Below are 20,337 nucleotides of genomic sequence, written 5' to 3'. Positions count from 1 at the left end.
ATTCCCTTTTGAAAGTTATTACTGAATCTACTTCCACCACTCTCAGGTAGTGCATTCCACATCATAACCTGCTGCGTAATAAAATCTCACCTCTGGTTCGTTTGCCAATTACCTTAAATCAGTGTCCTCTGGTTACCAACCCTTCTGCCACTGGAAACAGCTTCTCCTTATTTACTCTATCAAAACCGGTCATGATTTTGAACACCTCTAGTAAATCCCCTTAACCTTCTCTGTTCCAAGGAAAACAACCAGTTTCTCTACTCCCCACGTAGCTGAAGTCTTTCATCCCCGGTACCATTCCAATAAATCGCCTCTGCACCCTCTCCAAGGCCTTGACATCCTTTCTAAAGTGCGGTGCCCAGAATTGGACGCAATACTCCAGCTGGTACCTAACTAATGTTTTACAAAGTTTAGCATAACTTCCTTGCTTTTGTACTGTTTATAGAGCCAAGGATCCCATATTTTAATATAAAAACAGCCTTCTCAACTTGTCCTGCCACCTTCAAAGATTTGTGTACATACACCTCTAGGTCTCTGTTCTTGCACCCCCTTTAAAATTGTACCATTTTGTTCATATTGCCTCTCCACATTCTTCCTACCAAAATGTATCACTTCACAGCATTAAATTACATCTGCCATGCGTCTGCCCATTTCACCAGTCTATGTCCTCCCGAGTCTGTTATCTTCCTCACGGTTTACCACTCTGCGTTTCGTGTGATCTGCAAACTTCGAAATTATGCCCTGTATACTCAAGTCCAGCTCATCAATATATCAGAGCAGTGGTCCAAAAACTAACCCCTGGGGGACACCATTGTAAACTTCTCTCCAGTCTGAAAAAAACCCAATTCACAAATACTCTTTTAGCCAATTTCTTATCCACACTGTCATTTTGCCAACATGTTTATTATGTGGTACTTTTAACTAATTTAGTGATATCACCAACTGTATTACATCATAGACCTTGCCCTTTCTCCCCTTCCCAAGAAGTCCAGACAGATCATTATCCAACATTGATGCAAACTGGCATTAAACAATTCCTTGGCCCCTTCCATGTCCAGTGATAGAACATATGATATGGCTAATGCAATCGGTTGTGTGGCTAACAGAGTGCTGAGCAGTCATTGGGCAGGTCGATTGATTAATATGGTAGCACTCAGCCAGGTCAGAAGATAAGTCACAAGTAGGAGGAGGAACTGGAGAAGTCACAAACTTAATCTCCAACCAGCCACATTCAATGCCATTGCTTCAGTTCCTCGGAGTCCACATCACAGAAGACCTCTCCTGGTCCCTCAATACCTCCTCTCTGGTGAAGGCGGCCCAGCAGCGCCTATATTTCCTAAGGAGGCTGAAGGGATGTAACCTGTCACCCCTGATCCTCTCTAACTTTTACCGCTGCACAATAGAGAGCATCCTGACGAACTGGATCACAGTATGGTATGGCAGCTGTAGCTACTATGACCGGAAAGCCCTGCAGCGGGTAGTCAAAACTGCCCAACGCATTACCGGCACCCGGCTACCGACCATAGAGCACATATACCAGAAACGCTGTTTACGGAGGTCACGGTCCATCATCAAAGACCCTACCCACCCCAGCCACAGTCTGTTCACCCTCCTGCCATCTGGGAGACGCTACAGATGCATTCGCATCCGTACGACCAGATTTACGAACAGCTTCTTTCCCAGGGCTGTCATCCTACTGAACTCCACAAATAAACTCTAAAGCCTGCACATCTGCCAATGCACTTTATTATGGTTATGTTTATGTATTACAAGCCAAGTGTATGTTGAATGTTTAAATGTCTTGATCTAAATATACACTCAGGAGCCGCAAGCCTACATTTCGTTGTACTGCACTTGTGCACTAACAATGACAATAAAAGTTGACTTGATTTGATTTGATTTACTTTGCTTTAACCTTCAGAAGCCTAAACTGTGCAAGCATCAGTTTTGGGCTAAGAGCGCTTTCCTCTTCATTTATGGGACCGTGCACATGACCAACTTCTTAAGCTCTGGTCAGGATTGAAGAAATCAAACTGGAATTAGTCAATACAATAAAAAAAAGACAGAAAAAGGTGACCAAGTAGTTACACAATGTGTAGCACTAGTGAATCAACAAGCACACAGCTGATTCAGCAGGTTTATCCAATAAAAGGTTGAGTCACACGGTCCAAGAAGATTCCAGATTTAATTTGTGCTGTGCTGAATTAGCTGACCTCAGCCAGAGCAATGGGAAGGGGGGGGGGGGGGGGGGGTGCTACCATTAGGTTCAGCAGCACCCATATTTATATAGAGAGGAGGAAAGAAAAACAACAGTTCACACTTGTGACACTGTCCAGCCACCCTGCTGGAAATGCCTTTCTATAGACAGACATGGACAGGACGAGGCTCAGTGATGTGGAGTAGGACACTGCCACTCCAGTCAACAAGCATTTGGGCGAGAGAGCGAGAGCCCCTAGTGCCAATGAATGCATGCTGCAGCAAGGAAGGAGGGGAGAAATTGGCGTAGAATTTGTTGAAGGAAAAAACAAAAGCAGCATACATATTCTCCAAAAGAATTGTTTACTTTTGTGGGGTGCATGCAAAATTGATTGTAAAATTTGCAGCAATGGAATGGAGTCTCCTCCAGGACCGAGCACATATTCTAGGCAGACATTCTTGTGCAGTACCTCATTCTTATAGGGGTCATTCTTCAGATGATTAAAGTCTGGTCTGCCTGTTCCAGTGGTTCACTTCAAGGTAATTGTATGCAAATTCCTTGGAGATGTTGAAACTTGCCACAGTACTAAATAAATTAAAATTCTGTTCCATTGTGATATTTGTTGAAGATAGTGTGTTGCAACTAGATTAATATTCAGAGAGTTAATATTCATCAGAGTACAGCCACCAAGCCAAGTAATGGTCATCTCATGTTTAAGAAGCTTCCTACAAAAGAAAGTTGTTGTGTTTGTACCGCTATACACAACTACATAAAATAATAAAGCAGCAGAGACTGAGTGTAACTTCAAGGTGATCTTTACTGGGTAACTGGAACTTCGGCACTGACTGTACAAATCAATACGCGTCCGTTATATACGCTCGCAACTAAGGATATACATCCGCAAGACAAAGTAGTCCCTTCAATGTTGTATACATTACACTTCCTCCCCCTTTAGTTTAATAGTATATTAACGCAAAATTTCTATAATTAACATAGAGCCCGTCTTTACAGTAGCCTTTGTTTTCTTAAAAGTAACAAAATTCAAATTCCAACATAACATTTTATTTTGTCAACAGCCCTTTTACAAGTCAAGTCTCTGGGGAGGCCTCCTCTGCCTCTCTGGGTAACGTCTCTCCAGACTCTTCTCTCCACCTTCAATGTTCTGTTGGTAATTACGCGGTGGCCCTCGGCGGCGAGGGTTGTAGCGGCAGTAACGATTTCTGTCCGCGGCATATCGGCTTCCTTGAACTGGAACTCCACCTGGACCAGTGACGTTTGCCACCTCTGCACCCTTTTCACCTTCCACTACGTCAAACTCCACAGTTTCACCGTCTCCAACACTGTAGATATTTCCGTGGGTTATTCTTCTTTATGGCAGTCTGATGTACAAATACATCTTCCTTTGTATCATTCCTGTTGATGAATCCATAGCCATTTTGTACGTTGAACCACTTTACTGTTCCAAGAACCTTTGTTGCGATGACTTTCTCCTCCCCGGGGGATTTGGGCTCGTCGGGCTGTGGCTGCTGCTGTTCGGGTTGCTCAACTATTGTGAAATACCTCAGCTGAGTCAACTGTTGTAATTCTGAGGTCGGCAGTGACAAACCATCAGCGTTGCCATGTTGATTGGTCCCCTTGTATTCAATGTCATACAGGTGAGCCCCTAGGAAGAGTGACCATCGCTGCAACCGTTCTGCCGTCACTGGAACGCCCTTCCTTGGGTTGAAGATTGAAACGAGAGGCTGGTGGTCAGTTAACAGTGTAAACTGTTGACCATACAAGTAGTGATTGAATTTCTTGACTCCCCACTTCTCGGTCAATCTGTGCATAATTGCATTCAGCTGTCAATGATCTTGAAGCAAAGGCTATTGGTCTGAGCAGTCTGGGAACTTGTGACAACACGGCACCAATGCCATAGGGTGAAGCATCACATGCCAGTCGAATAGGTAAGGATGGGTCAAAGTGAGCTAGCACCTCTTCTGAAGTAATGAGTCTTTTACTCTCTTGAAAAGCTTGTTCACAGCTATCACTCCACTTCCATTGTGACCCTGTCTGTAGCAGTGCATTTAGTGGATGTAACACTGAATAGGTTGGGCAAAAACTTGATAGTTCACCAGTCCAAGATATGATCTCAACTGAGACACATTTTCAGGTGTTGGTGCATTAATCACAGCCTCAATCGTGTCTGGAGACTTGTGATTGACAATGACGGTTTACACGTCCACAGTATGAGATTTCCTTTTTGAAAAACTCACTTGTCTCAGTTCGCTCGGAGCCCATACTCCCGTAACCTGATAAGCACCTGTTAGAGGTGGAAAGGTGGTCGTGGTCATTCTTGCCAGTAATGATGATGTCATCAAGATAACACCGAGTACCTGGAATCCCCTGCAGGACTTGGTCCATTGCCCTTTGCCAGATTGCAGGAGCTGATGCTATTCAGAATACCAGCCGATTGTACTGGTAAAGGCCTTTGTGCGTATTTATTGTCAGGTACTTTGATGCATCATCAATTTCCATTTGGAGATAGGCCTGGGCCAAGTCAATCTTTGTGAAGCATTCCCCTCTTGACAGGGAAGCAAAGATGTCCTCCATGCAAGGCAATGGGTACTGTATGGAGGACTGGGTTAACAGTCACCTTAAAGTCTCCACAGATGCACACTTTTCTTGGCTTTCCTGGTTTTGTGCTGGAGGTTTTCTTCATCACTGGAACTATAGGTGTGGCCCATTCACTCCAATCCACCTTGGACAGGACCCCTAACTGGTCAAAGCTCTCCAGCTCTGCTTCTACTGAAGGGCAAATTGCATAAGGCACTGGTCTGGCCTTATGGAACTTTGGATCTGCGTTCTCCTCAATCTTAATTTTTGCTTTCACGCCCTTAAGTGTTCCTATTCCCTTCTTGAACACTTCCCGAGAGTCAGAGGGTATTTGTGACAGTCTCAGGAGTGGCGTTGCTGTCCTCCTTTGCTGACAGACAGTGCTTGGATGGTGTGCCAATCCAACTGTATTTTCCTGAGCCATTCGCGTCCCAGCAATGGTGGTCATCCATTTTCCACTACATGGAGGTTCAATTGCGGTATTTTTTTTTTTTTTTTTTTCTTTGTATGTAACGGTCACTTTTATTTTACCTTTGGGGCACACTTTGTCCTGTGTATGTCTTGAACAGTACTTTAGTGTGAAAACAGTTGTTTGTAGTCATGTACAGAGATCACTGTTAAAGCTGAGCCTGTGTCCAACTCCATTTTCAGCCTAACTCCTGCCACTTCTGGAGTAACCCATATTATTCTGTGATCCTTTGTCTCTTTCACACGGTGTAGTTTTAGACAAGCCAGATCCTCTTCCTGAGTCTGTCACTTTTTCCTTTATCTGAACTGTCTCCAGTCACGTAGTGTACCTTCTTGTATCTATCTTTGAAAGGTTTCTTGTTTTCAGTCACTTGGTGTGCCTTTTTGCTCGGTATTGTATCAGTTTTCTGCTTCTTTGCTTTGCAAACTCTTTCAATGTGCCCTCGTTTGCAATCTTTGTCTTTAAACCAACAATGTGGCAGTCAGTCATTGTGGTCATGTGACATTTTACCACAGCGATAGCACTTCTTGTTTCAGTGACATTTTGTTAGTGGAATATTCCAGGGATTTTTGTTGAATTTCTGAAGCGCCACGTGCTGCTGCTTCCATTGAAATTGCAATACTTAGAGCCTTCTCCAAGGGGGAGGTCTTTTTCAGACAGGAGCTTCTTTTGTGTGCTTTCACTTTGCATACCACACACAAATCTGTCTCAATGCGTCTGATAAGCCTACTCCAAATTGGCAATGTTCTGATAATTTGCACAACTTTGCCAAATATTCAGAAATGCTTTCATTTTTGCTCTGGTTCCGTTTATGGAATTTAACTCTTTTGGCTATGAGCAGTGGTCTGGGGCTTAAGTGGTCTTGGAGTGTGTCCACTATTTGTTTGAATGTTTTGTTTGCTGGCTTTTCAGGGGTTAATAAACTACGTAGCAGCCCGTATGTCTTTGTGCCCATAACACACATCAAACAGTGGCTTTCTTTTCTACCGCCACTCCGTTAGCCTCACAGTACAACTCCACTCTTTCAATGCAAGTTGCCCAGTCTTCAATGCTGCTATCAAATGCTGCAATAGTGCCAATCATCGCCATTTTTTTTTTCCCCAAACCCGTTTTTTCTTTCTTTACTAGTTAGCTAGCGTCATGCCAGTCCTGTGCACTTTTCACTTGACTTACGTATCCCCTGCCTAGCTTAGCAAGCGTACAGTTTTCTCTACCTTCTCGCTCCTTCCTTCCAAATTTCAGTGTCCTCTGGATGCGATGCCAGAATAGGAAGACGTAGGTTCATAATTCTCATCGCCAATTTGTTGTGTTTGTACCGCTATACACAACTACATAAAAAAATAAAGCAGCAGAGACTGAGTGTAACTTCAAGGTGATCTTTACTGGGTAACTGGAACTTCGGCACTGACTGTACAAATCAATACGCGTCCGTTATATACGCTCGCAACTAAGGATATACATCCGCAAGACAAAGTAGTCCCTTCAATGTTGTATACACTACACAAGTTGTAAATAGTAATAGCAGAAACTTTTACAACAGTGGCTAGCCCTTAGTCAATAAACAGACTAAGACACTTTTACACAAGACATTTCTGTAGTTCAGTTCACAGGAGATCTACATCAGTGTGTTGGCTGACCACATTCATGGTTCAACAAACTGGTGCCTTTCCCCCCCCACCAAAGCAAAATTATAGATCCGCAAAAATCATCCTGCAAGTCCCACCCTCGAAAAATGCATCCAAAAATTTAGTTTTGGGCTGAGCAAAAGATGGCAACCCAAGAGGTCATCAATAGAAAGCAACAGTGGAAGACAGCACTGAACACTGAGGAATTCCAAGTCAAAGAGGGTGAGCTTGTGGCAAAACAGAGGTTTGGGTGTTTAAAAATCATACCATTTCAGGTTAAGTATGGAACAAAAGAAAGGCCATTCGACACATCAAGTCTGCTCCATCTGGAGCCCATTTATGATTAGATCAGGGCCTCCCCTTTCCCACTTAATCAGAGACTTTGGAAACACCAAGTGCCTCCCATTATCTCATCTGAAATAAACCAAGCAGTGATGTTAGTTAGTATCTCTAATCGTCAATCCCTTTAATGTTGATGCAACTTCTTGTTAAAAAGTGAACCATTAGGATTTAATTCCACGTGTCCACTATCTTTATTTTCCAATCTTGCTCGATCCTTGTTGGGGTTGGGGGCGGCGGGGGGGGGCGAGAAAGGGGACCACAAGCACACCTCCCTAACTTGAAGATCAGAGCCAGATCATTCAAAAAGGAGAAGTTTGGAAACACTTTTTCCACATAAAGGGTGGTAGAAGTGTTAAACACTCCTGCAAAAAGCAGTTGATGCTAGCTCAATTAATAATTTTTAATCCGAGATCAATAGAGTTTTGCTAGCCAAGAATATGGAGGGATATGGAGACAAGGTGGGTAGATTGAGTTAGGATACAGATCAGCCATGATCTTACTGAATGGCAGAACAGGCTCGAGGGGCTGAATGGCCTACTCCTGCGCTCATTGATCCAGATTAAATTATAACCATTCTGCTGTTGCCATTTACACTTCCTCTGGACCCATCTCGTTTCTATACGCGTCCCAATATAACCTCCTTTTGCCTTGCACCATCATCCCTTGTCATATAATGACTCCTGCCCTCGACCCCATCACAGACCCCCCCCCCCCGACCCCCCCCACTAATCTTTTCCTGGCTCTGCATTTGCTTAAAAACTGTTAATCTCCAACATCTTCAAGTTCTGATGAAAGATCATCGACCTGAAACATTAACTGTTTCTCTTGCCACAGATGGTGCCTGCCCGGCTGAGTGTTTCCAGCAATTACTTCATTTTCAGCCGCCACTGCATTCCACTTACTTTTTAAAAAATATATAAACACTATAGCGCAAGCTTTACTTTTTTCTGTTTTTATTTCAGATTAAAATTGGTCACTTACTACGACCAGATCAACACCATTTCATTGTTTCCCACCCCTCAGCTACATTAGGCGAGTTCAATCAATCGAGCCGTTCACGAGTTGTCTCTTACAATCTTACCTACAAATAATCGTATAAAAGCAGTTTTTCAACCAGCTGTATTTTTTAAGGGTAATTCATTGTTCCTGTAGCATGTTGATCAATACACAAACTGGTCAAAGCTATCAGCAGGAGGGATGGCTGACTGAACAGTTCTTTGCATCAATGCTTTTGTTCAGAAATGAAAAAAAAAAGTGATTGTGTGCAAACTGACTAGACGGTCAGGGGGAATTTTAACCTCCCACGACAGGCGGGGGAGGGGGGGGGGGGTCGGTGGAGTTAAATTTGGCAATTATGCGTAACCCAACCCGACTGGAACATGCCCACTTCCATTCTATCTGAAGCGGGTTGGGGGATATCCGCATAACCCGCTCTGCAGAGGCGGGCTCGATTATAATATATTAATGAGGTTCTGTTCCTCAGATTTTGGTAGCCATTTGAATTTACCACCGGCATGTAAAGATCCAGTAGGTGAAGTGCTTTTTACTGCACAGCTTGTGGGCCAGGAGGAAGAGTGCATCCCCCCCCCCCAATCCCAGCCCCTCAAATAAATCCCAACTGACCCCAGCAAAGCCAATAATGATGAACACACACACATAGAGCAGGGAGAGGGAGGCCTCCTGCTGTGTATTCTATGATAAATTGATTTTTGTTATTCGTTCATGGGATGTGGGCGTCACTGGCAGGGCCAGCATTTATTGCCCATCTCCCACGTGCCCTTGAGAAGGCTGTGGGTCTGGAATCATATAGGCCAGACCAGGTAAGGACGACAGATTTCCTTCCCTGAAAAGGACATTAGTGAACCAGATGGGTTTTTACGACAATCCGTAATGGTGACCATGAAACTACCAGATACTAGTTTTTAATTCCAGATTTATTTAATTGAATTTAAATTCCCCATCTCTGGATCATTAGTCCAGGCTTCTGGGTTACTAGCCCAGTGACATTAACACTATGCTCCTGTACACACTATACTCTTGGGTATACAATGCTAGATTACATTTCATTTTAAATTCATAGGGAGTGCGGCTTTGGCTTTTGTGTTGGGCAGAGGGACTGGGTGGGGAAGCCAGACTTGTAACACCCGTACATTGGATGTTAGGCAATTCCTCTTTTCCCAGGGAATTGAAAGCCTGTGGAATACATTGCCAGCATGCCTATAAGAGGGAGCTGGACCAGTTCCTGACCGGGGCAGAGATCACATCATATAGAAGGTAAGTGTCTTTATAGACAACACTTGGTCCATGTGATCTCCTGGACTGGTTTTGATCACCTGAGGGAGTCGGAGAGGAATTTCCCCCCCCCTTATTGGCCCAGGATTATTATTTTTTGCCTCTCCAGATTACATAGCTGTGGAAACAGGGGGGGTTGGGAGGGTTGGGGGGGGGGGGGGGGGGGGTGAAAGAGAGAGGGGTGTTTAGTCATGATGGTCCAGCCAGCTTGATGGACCAACTGGTCTTTTCCTGCATGTCAAAAATCCTATGTTCCTATTTCTAATCAGCTTGAATTATGAGGCTGCTACTTTAGAGAAGCTAGCTTTAGGAAGTTGGCAATTGGACAATGGCTTCATTTCATTGTAGACTAAACTAGCCAATGTACCATTTCTACATTACTGACTGAGCAGCTCATATGACCAACTGAAAAACTAATGACTTTCACACCCTCCCCCCCCAAAAAAATCCCAATGGGGAATGTCAGATACTGGTCACGTTTTAAAAAGTACAATAATGAATTTATGGTTCTATTAATAAAACAGAATTTATCTTCCTTTCCCATCTCAGACAATTCAAAAACAGCAGGATGTGGAGCAGTGTTGACAAATTAATCAGGCAAGCAGTTGAAGTTTCAGTGCCAGGCCTCAACATTGCAGTGGATGAGCAGAGGGCAGATGGATAAAGAAGGGGATGACAGATACACACTATATTTCACCAGTTACAGTATATAGAAAAAACTCTGATATGATTGTGAGGAGCTTTAATTTTTAGCATCAGTATTTAGGATGGGGCAGGGGAGGGCAAAATTCCCCAAGAACATACAATGCAATACTGCAATTGAAATGGTTCCGAATTTTAAACTCAAATTTAGTAAGGTTATTCCACATCATCCATTTACCCGGGAGTATTGCATGCAGTTCTGGGTACTGCACCTCAGGAAGTATATACTAGCCTTGGAGGAGCAAGATCGAAAATTTTCCAAAATGATACTGGGGATTTTTTTTTTTTTTTTTTGGGGGGGGGGGGGGTGGGGGGGGGCGCGGAGGCGGAGGTGTGAAAGTCATTAGTTTTTCAGTTGGTCATATGAGCTGCTCAGTCAGTGATGTAGAAATGGTACATTGGCTTCATTTCATTGTAGACTAAACTAGCCATTGTCCAATTGCCAACTTCCTAAAGCTAGCTTCTCTAATCTTAAGATTAGAGCTAGGCCATTTTAGAAATGAAATCGAAGCACTTTCTCCCCCCCCCCCCCCCCCCCACACACAAAGGAAAGTGGAACTCTCTTCCAAAAGGATGTGGATGTGGGGTTAATTGAAATTCAAGACGGAGAATGACCGATTATTTATTAAGCAAGGGTATCAAGGGATATGGATCAAAGGCAGGTACATGGAGTCGAGCTACAGATCAGCCACGATCTAACTGAATGGTGCTAGAACGGGCTTGAGGGGCTGAATGGCCTACTCCTCATCCTATGTTCAGATGTTGCACTTTAAAAAAAAGTTACATCTTTAGTGCTTCAACTTCCTTTCTGGTGCACCAGTTAATACAAGCAGAGCTAGTTCAAAACAGGTGCTTTGTCAAATGCAAATTTCCTTTCTTAACCCCAATGCTGATGGTAAGAAGCTACTAAGGCACAGGATTTAAATTACAAAAGTACCCATCTTCAGTCAGCTGAGGAGCAGTTAGGGAAGGGGGGGGGGGGGGAAAAAGAGAAATTCAGGAGAGAGAGTTATTCAAAAATTGGATCTAGACTTTCCACTCCTCCAATGCGCAAACTTCACAATCTGTATTCTCATTTACATCCAGTTCAAATTTGCAGTGCTTTGCTGGAGGTGAAAATGGAAACTGTAAACTCAGTGGAAGGAAGGAAGACTTGCATTTCAATAGCGCCTTTCACGACCACCGGACGTCTCAAAAGCACTTTACAGCCAATGAAGTACTTTTTGAAGTGTAGTCACTGTTGTAAAATGGATCTATTGCTAGTCAAAGCCATGCAAGGAGGACAAGAGGGAAAAACATGGACTTGACATCAGTTTGCATTAACTGAAACTAGGTCACAAAGGTTTTGTTTGGAGTGTAGAACAGATAGTCATTTACTATACAAAAGGACACGCCACTACTTTATATTAGAGAGCAGACATACCCATTAAACTGAATGTTCACTGAAATAAGGAAACCAGGTTAAAATTAACCTTAGTAAAGCTTGAGGTACTGCTGCCTCAATGAGGAAGTAAAACACAACACCGTTTAGCAGATAAGCCAAATCCTGTACTTGTAGTTGAGAGAGAAAGAAAAACCACAACATTTTTATTTTGGGCCCGGCCACATGAACAAGCAAATCAAAATTCAGTTCGTTTTCATAATGCTGTTCATCAGACTGCGAGTGCATTCCGATTCTCATCTGCTTTCTGGAAGTGTAAGAGAGAACATAATCTCAGGAGAATATTACTGATTATTAGGAATTGGTCATGGGAAATGTACCGAGAATCATGGGACAGCTGCGGGTAAGATCAAGGAGGTTTGCTTCTGCAGCACACCACTCAAAAAAAAGTTACCAGAAAACTAGGACGATGACCGTCAGGAATTTATTTAATAAAAATTGGTTATTCGTACCTCTTATAATACTGCCCGGGTTTTGGGAGCACAGGTGAAAAGCACCTTTCTCCTGACATTACTGTCAAGAGTACCACTGGTTTCTATGAATGGCACGTCAGCAGTCACTAGCTTTAAGGACAAGAAATATGGCCAAGGAAATATAGCAAAAAGAAAAAAAAACATAAGGAAGTGAAAGTGCTTACATTTACATAACGGTTTTCATGAAGTCCCACAGTGCTTTACAGCAAATAGAGCACTTTAAGTGTAGTCATTGTTGTAATGCAAGAACAACCAAGTCCCACAAACACCAATGAGATAAATGACCAGATATTTTGTTTTAGTGATGTTGATCAAGGGATAAATGTTGGTCAAGGCACTGGGAGAACGTCTTCCAATAAGAAAGACTTGCATTTATATAGCACCTTTCACAACCACCGGTCGTCTCAAAGCGCCTTACAGCCAGTTAAGTACTTTTTGAAGTGTAGTCACTTGGAATGTGGGAAACGCAGCAGCCAATTTGCACACAGCAAGCTCCCACAAACAGCAATGCAATGACGACCAGATTTTTTTTTTTTTTTTTAAATGTTGGTTGAGGGATAAATATTGGCCAGGACACTGGGGATAACTCCCCTGCTCTTCTTTGAAATAGTGCTATGGGATCTTTTACGTCCACCTGAGAATGTAGACGGGACCTCGGTTTAACGTCTCATCCGAAAGATGGCACCTCCGACAGTGCGGCACTCCCCTGGAGTGTCAGCCTAGCTTTAGCCATGAGATTTTTACGTTCACCTGAAGAGGAAGACAAGGCCAAAAATGGTATTCTGTCCATGTTTAACAGGAAAAGTAAACCAGTCTCTTGGTGTAATGGCCTCATCTCAGTGCTCATCATAAAATTATATAGATTTTACAGCACAGAAACAGGCTATTCGGCCAGTGTTTATGCTCCACACGAGCCTCCTCCCACTCTATTTACTTCCTCTCGCCAGATCCTATTGCCTTCTCTCTCATGTACTTATCTAGCTTCCCCTTAATGGAATCATCAATTAATCTGCCAGAAGATAGGGAAAATGTGCATGGAGCACATGCAAGATCAGTATCCAGTACACAAATGGTGTCTAATTGTTATGGGCCCCAGGTCACATGATATGACTAGCTATCGGGCTGCAAAGGTAAACTTCTGATTATAGGGGATACAGGGTCCACTGATCTACATTCATTTAATCTTTATAATCATTTCAAAAAATAATATTTAACAAATCTGTAGCACGTTCTTAGATTATCCTATGCATTTCTAAACGCTTATGAATTTGATCTCAAATTACAGATTTTAAGTTTGCCCAGAACTAACATTAAACTAATTGGTCTACAGCTGTCTGGTTTATCTGCCTCTACCTCCACCAGCTCAATTTGTATATCTAGGGAGGATTAAAACAAACATTGTGGTCAGAGCCTCTGATATTTCCTCTTTTGACTTCCTTCAGCATCCAAGGGGCATGCCAGCCAAAGCATGGTCACTTCTCCCTCTTCAGCCTCAGTGACACTGTTGTTCAGTCACTGCCAAGTAGTTGTGGCTCAGCTTGTAGAAGAGCTGGGTAGCATAACAGCTATGTCAGATAGTAGGCTCAAGTACCACCTGAAAGCCCTTCACTGCTGCTCCTCCCCCATGTAGCCTGATCCTGCTCCTATTTCGTGTGTCTAATTCTGTTAGATTCAGGAGATGGTTCTGTGATAGTAGATTGGCGGTTAGGATCAGATCAGCCATGATCTTATTGAATGGCGGAGCAGGCTCGAGGGGCCGATTGGCCTACTCCTATTTCTTATGTTCTTAAGTGCCAAGGAGCACCAAAAGCAACCATGATAATTTCCTGTCTATAGAAACTCTGCAATATTGCAGTTTCTCACAATCTCATCAGATGAGACCCAGTTCAGCTTCAAAGTCTCTTTCATAGGAGGGGCAGCACGGTGGCATAGTGGTTAGCACTGTTGTCTCACAGTGCCAGGGACCCGGGTTCGAATCCGGCCTCGGGTGACTGTGCAAACTCCACACAGACATTCTCCCCGTGTTTGCGTGGGTTTCCTCCGGGTGCTCCGGTTTCCTCCCACAGTCCAAAAATGTGCGGGTTAGGTTGATTGGCTATGATAAATTGACACTTAGTGTTAGGGGGATTAAATACGTGGGGTTACGGGAATCGGGTGAGATGTGTGTCGGTGCAGGCTCGATGGGCCGAAATGGCCTCTATCTGCACTGTGGGGTTTCTGTGATATGAAGACTGGAATTTGGTGGATTTGTACACTATTCGGACTAGATTCTAGCAATTGCCACTAATGGATTGCTTTTAGCATTCTGAAAAGACCGTTACCTCCGCGACACCCTAATCCACTCCATCACCCACTCCCCTTCCCATGCAAGCACAAGAGATGCAACACCTGCCCTTTTACCTCCTCCCTTCCCACCGTCCAGGGCCCCAAACACTCCTTCCAGGCGAAACAGCGATTTACTTGTACTTTCAATTTAGTATACTGTATTCACTGCTCACGATGTGGTCTCCTCTACACTGGGGAGACCAAACGCAGATTGGGTGACCACTTTGCAGAACACCTCCATTCAGTCCGCAAGCGTGACCCTGAGCTTCCGGTCGCCTGTCACTTTAATTCTCCTGACCACTCCCACCTCGGCCTCCTACACTGTTCTAATGAAGCACAATGCAAGCTCGAGGAACAGCACCTCATCTTTCGATTAGGCACTTTACAGCCTTCTGGACTCATTGAGCTCAACAAGTTCAGATCATAACCGGCACAGAAACGATGGGTCAAATGGCATCCTTCTGTGCCGTAAATTTCTATGAACCACTGCCCCCATTCCCCCCCAGACAGCAGCTGCTGGTAATGATTCTGTTATTGCCATTTACACCTCCTCTGGACCCATCTTTTGTTTCTTTACTTCTCCCATTACCATCTCCTTTCGCCATGCACCATCATCCCTTTTGTCTCTTAATCTCTCCTGCCTTCCACCCCATCACAAATCTTCTCTTTTGTTCTTCCTCCCCTCTGCACTTGCTTAAAATCTGTTACATCCCTAACATTTTTATTTATTTATTTATTTAAAAAATATTCACTTGGCATTTGACCTAGAGCACAATGAGAAGGGCTGCCAGATGGTGCACTGGTCTGGAATGGTCATCATGCCACCCACCTAATCTACAAGCCTACGCACAGCTACCCAACACAGACTGAAGATCAATACTTCCAGAGGTTGAGATTTAACTGGAAGACAGTGATGGAGCTATGCCATCTCCTTCAAGGAGGACCTCAGAAGCCAATTAGTCATTTTTCAGTATTTCCTTCCCATCTCCCTCTGTGTGAAGTGCCTGGCCTCCACTCAGCATCCCCACAGCCGAGTTACATGCCTGAAATATTCTGTAATATAAAAGGAGGGCATTAATGGTTCAGTTAACAATAGTCAGTGCGATCATTCAGAAATTAAGCCTCAGTGCTCAAACTTTCCCCAAATAGAAAACTGAATTAACCAATTTAGCTTGACTGCACAACTCCACATCGAATCAGCCTTTTCATCTGAGCATCACATCACAAATAGTTTCTTAAGCAGGAAGTCTAGAAAACAGGTTGTGCTTTAAGCAAGTTTAGTAGAATCAATGTTCATATGTTGACCGGCTTTAATGAACACTCTTCTAAATAACAGTCTGTTCAGCAGCAGCAGCACATCTTGGTGATGAATAGCTCACTTCAGCTCAAATGTCCAGCTGAACATCAACCCTATTGCTGCTTATTTTGATGTAATTACTGCATTTACCATAAAGTTAACAATGTGTGGAAACTTTCTTTAAAGTCAGTTCTGCAGTAAAAGGCAGAGGAGAGGGGAGAGGGGAGGAAGAAAACTGTGAGCGAGAGAGAGTCATTGGGACCTGGCTGCAATTTCAACTGGGGACCTGAACAGGGAAGCTGCAGCTTTCCCATCAGGTGAAAACAGCAGGCACAGGAAGAGAAGCCAGGCCAGACCAATACTTTGTTTAAACTTTCATTGGAATGCTCCTCTGGGCCCCACAAAGAAAGCTTAGGTTCCTCCCCCCTCCACCCCTGCCACTGTGGATTCCCTTCCCGAACACGAGACCCCAGCTAGACGGCCCCCAAAGCCAATCCCACCACCTACCTGGCATTAGTGGTTGGCTTCCCAGCCGTGCAATTTTCCGCAGGTGTTCTGGGGAGTTTAAATAGCTTCATTTCTGGAGCAACAGGCGAGTTTCCAACTCCCCTCACTACCCAGTATTAACTCCAGGCTAGTTTTTGTGCTGGTGGATAGGGAGAGGAATTGGAATGGGGCAGGGGAGAAAGAAAAAAAGGTCGGGATGCAGTGGAAAAATTGCACAGGAATGTTGAGTTTTCCTTGCGGAGGCCCCAGAAGAGCACTCCTGCCCCTCCTGGTCCCACAGTAAGAAGTTTAAAAAAAAAACCTTACCCGTTAGGGGCTCTTCTGGCCTCGGCTACTCTTCCCACTGTCTTCACCTGACAGGAAGCTTACAGCAGCTTCCCCGCTCAGGCCACTCGTTAAAATTGTAGTCAGGTCACTGGGACCGGACATGCATATGTAACAAAAGGCCCCTCCGGCTTTGGGCAGGTGCCGTTGCTGCCTGCTCAGTGGAGTAGGTTCCTGGGAGCTTTCCGGCAAGTGGGTAAGCGAGGCAATTTGAACTGCCTAACCTCTGGGTTTCAGCCAGGCGGTTATAGTTAAAATTGCCCCCATTGTTTATGGTTTGGATACACAGCACAGAAGCTCCATCCAGCTATTTCTCATCATTGGGCAGGTTTTAAACAACATTGCACCTTTCACAGCCTCAGTGCATACCTTTGGAGGTGTAGTCACTGTTGTAATGTTGGAAATCACAGCAGCCAGTTTGCACACAGCAAGATCCCACAAACAGTAATGAAATAAATCTATTTTGGTGATGTTGGTTGAGGGATGTTTGGTTAGGACACCAGGAAAACACCCCAGCTCTTTTTCCAAATTGTACCATGGAATCTTTTACATCCACCCGAGTGGGCAGACAAGGCTCAACTCATCATTTCTGACACTTCCTAGATTAGGTGCTGAAGTCTTTGGAGTGAATGTTGAACCCACCATCGTCTGACTCAGGGGAGAGTCCTACACTGAGCCACAGCTAACACTTCATAGGTAACCATTTTGATTTCTTTATAGTGAAGTGATTTAAGATTTTTTTTATTTGGTTTTTTTAAAAAAAAAAAAAAGAATCTTTTAGGAAGATCGAGGCTACAATGGACTGCCATTAACAGCTGTGTTTCAGTTAATGGCTCAAGTAAAGGCACCTTTTATTAGTTTTGCAAATGAGGAAGTAATCGTCTTCTGCAGTCTTTGGTCTGTGCTGAGGGATTTGTTGTAATCAGGAACCACCAAGAACCATTATGCACCCAGATTTTACTCAAAATGTGAATTGCAGTCGAGTCTTTGGGTTCAGAAGGTGACAATAAACTCTTGTGTGAACTCCGTCAGATGCATTTTGTCTCGCAGCACAAGACAAGACGACTAAGGGTAGACCAGATAGAAGTCTTCCACTCTGTCAAACTCCTTTTGTAATTTTGATGTGGAGAAACCTGTTTCCACTTGTGGGCGAGTCCAGAAGAAGATAGCCACCAACAGTTCAAATAAAGAATTGAAGAAGAGGATTATCTCTACAGGAGTGGTGAGAATGTGGAAATCACTGCCACATATATAGAGAGCAGACAGCATTGATGCATTTAAGGGGAGGCTAGTTGCATACATAAGGGAGAAGGGAATAGAGGGATATGGGCAGGAAGAGGCTCATGTGGAGTACAAAACACCAGAGAGTATATAAAGTGTTAACATGAAAGGTCTGTTTCTGTGCCACAGATTCTATACAACTCCCACCTGATTAAAGCAGCCCACAACACTTATTAATCCTCACTCCAGACCTGGTCAATGCCACACAGTATTCAAGAAAGTTTTAAAAATGAATTTATACTTTACAAAGAAAACTGACCACCAGTCTCAGAAGTAGCAGTATAAAATTTGCTCTTCAAATACTCAATTTAACTTCCTGGTATTAAAACCAATGTTAATACCCTAGAAATCCCAGCATCACATTTATTGTAACTAACTGAAGTATAGCAAATCACTTATTGAAAAAGATTGTTAATTTGCCATTACTCCACATTGTGAGTTGGTTTGACCGAGTTAGCAAAAAAACTTTTGTATTCAGTAGGAATCGAAAATCCAACTATGCAGTTTTGATCTGAACTGCAGGAAAAAAAAACACATTTAAACAGTGGAGGGACCTGGATGCAAGTGTGAAACCCCTAGCTACTGGGCCTTCAGTCCCACTGATCTGGGTAAATCCTGGTTTAAAACACCCACTTTGGCATGGCTTTGTGTATAAATGAACTCTTCAAATGTTGTTTAAACTATATTCAAATCTTAAATGTACAGTTTTATTTCCTGTTTTTAAAAAGATTCCATAACTAACACATCAGTAGTGCCCAGTATCAGCTCTACCCTTTATATTGCCAACTGCACCCAGTATTTGCTGTACTCTTCATTTCATCACTCTCCCCACACAAAAAACTTAAGCAAAAGCACAAAAAGGACATTTTGGTCTCTTCTTCCACTTTAGATTCAATTTACTGAACACCTACCCAATTTACAGGCTTTTATAGTTTGTTCTAAAACAGAAAAATACTAGAAACACACAGCCAAGTCCCTTCACATTTGGAATAAAAGGATAGGTTAACAATTCAGGAACCACTGTATATTTCCAACTTTTATGTTAGATTTCCAGCATTTGTAGTTACTTTTTCTTATTCCCAGTTTGTTTGGAGAGAGAGAGAGAGAGAGAGAGAGGAACGCTATACATTTTAGGGTTTTTTAAAAATGATAATGTCATTGTTTTATTAAATATTTCAGTGTTTTTAATTTCTGGGGTATCTGCAAGATTTCAAAATACACACACGCACAACTATAAGAAATTTTCAACTCGGATTTCTGGCCAGAAAAGAAATCCCGACCAGACAATAAATATTCCTCACCTACTGAAGAGACCACGACCAGAAGCCAGTAGTATCTTCGCCCGAGTGGTTTCATGGTGCTCTGTTGTTCAAAGCTCTTCTCTCGCTTGGCCGGTGCCAATTTCCTTGGTGGATTACACTCTCTTCCTATTTCAGTCTGCAGTCGCCGGTATTGCTGATCTCTGTGTTTGAACTGCCTGCAATACAAGTGACAAACAAACCAGCCCGCCGCTGCACCAAGTCTTCGATCATATGATTCTCATCATGTGACGAGTCCCACTGTTCTCACTCACTCGCTGGAGGTGGGGTCTATTTATTGCGGATATTTTATAACAAAACTTTTGTTCGATTTAAAAATGAAGTAGTACCACGTCAATTGGCAAAGCAATTCTTTAATGAATCTGGATATAAAGTTTCGAAAAAAAGTTTCATTTCAATTGTTTTCCATTTTTAACACCGATTGCGACTGAAGTCATAGTTCCCAGGCCTCTGACCTGCTGCTCAAAGGGGAGGGAGTGCTTTATATAGAAATAGGATCAGAACGAGTTCGGCCGCTTGCAAACTTTTTTTTAAATGAAGCCGTGTTTACAAGCCGAGATACGCCAATAAGCTAACCTTACCGCAAACGAGTGAGACTTGATAATTGGAGTCCCTGTTCCATGTATCTGTCGAATTTGAGAGGTTGCAGCCCCTCTTCCATTATTTGAAGGGGCTGCTCCTCGATTTCTGGCTGCACTTCAGTCCCACGCTCCTGATCTTTGGTCACCCGGTGCGGAGGGGAGCGGGCAGATCGGGGGACCTCCTCGTGGGACTGCCCCTGGGCCTGGCCAGAGTGGCCATCAACTGGTCCAGGCAGCGGGCGGTCGAGGGGGCCATTCGGCTCGACTGCCTGCCTCTCTGCCATGGCCACATTCGCGCCCGGGTGGCCCTGGAGATGGAGCACGCGGTGTCCGCCGGCACGCTCGAGGCCATCCGCAACCGATGGGCACCGCGGGGACTGGAGTGCATCGTCACCCCGGCCAACCAAATTTTAATTTGTTAAGTTTCATTTAATGTATTTTTGTTAAGTTACAGTCTATTTGTTTATGGGTTGCTCAAAAGAATACACTCATCTGACATAACAACAGAAAATGCTGGAAAAACTCAGCAGGCCAGGCAACAACCGTGGAGAGAGAAATAGAGTCAAC

At 43.7% G+C, this 20,337-nt stretch overlaps 1 protein-coding gene across 1 annotated transcript in view; it reads right to left on the bottom strand.

Moving 5' to 3' along the window:
* LOC147123629 (uncharacterized) overlaps window positions 1-19,914 on the bottom strand; it is a 52,144-nt gene extending 32,230 nt beyond the window's left edge. The window contains exon 1 of the mRNA XM_085975412.1: window positions 19,172-19,914. Within this exon, the coding sequence (XP_085831538.1) occupies window positions 19,172-19,226 (55 nt within the window). The 5' untranslated portion in view covers window positions 19,227-19,914. The remainder of the gene's footprint in view (window positions 1-19,171) is intronic.
* Window positions 19,915-20,337: the final 423 nt, after the last annotated feature.

This window comes from Somniosus microcephalus, chromosome 2 (genome assembly GCF_052327205.1).
Source record: "Somniosus microcephalus isolate GS21.2 chromosome 2, FLI_Smic_1.0, whole genome shotgun sequence".
Taxonomy (NCBI): domain Eukaryota; kingdom Metazoa; phylum Chordata; class Chondrichthyes; order Squaliformes; family Somniosidae; genus Somniosus; species Somniosus microcephalus.
This window is presented reverse-complemented; position numbering and strand designations above follow the sequence as displayed.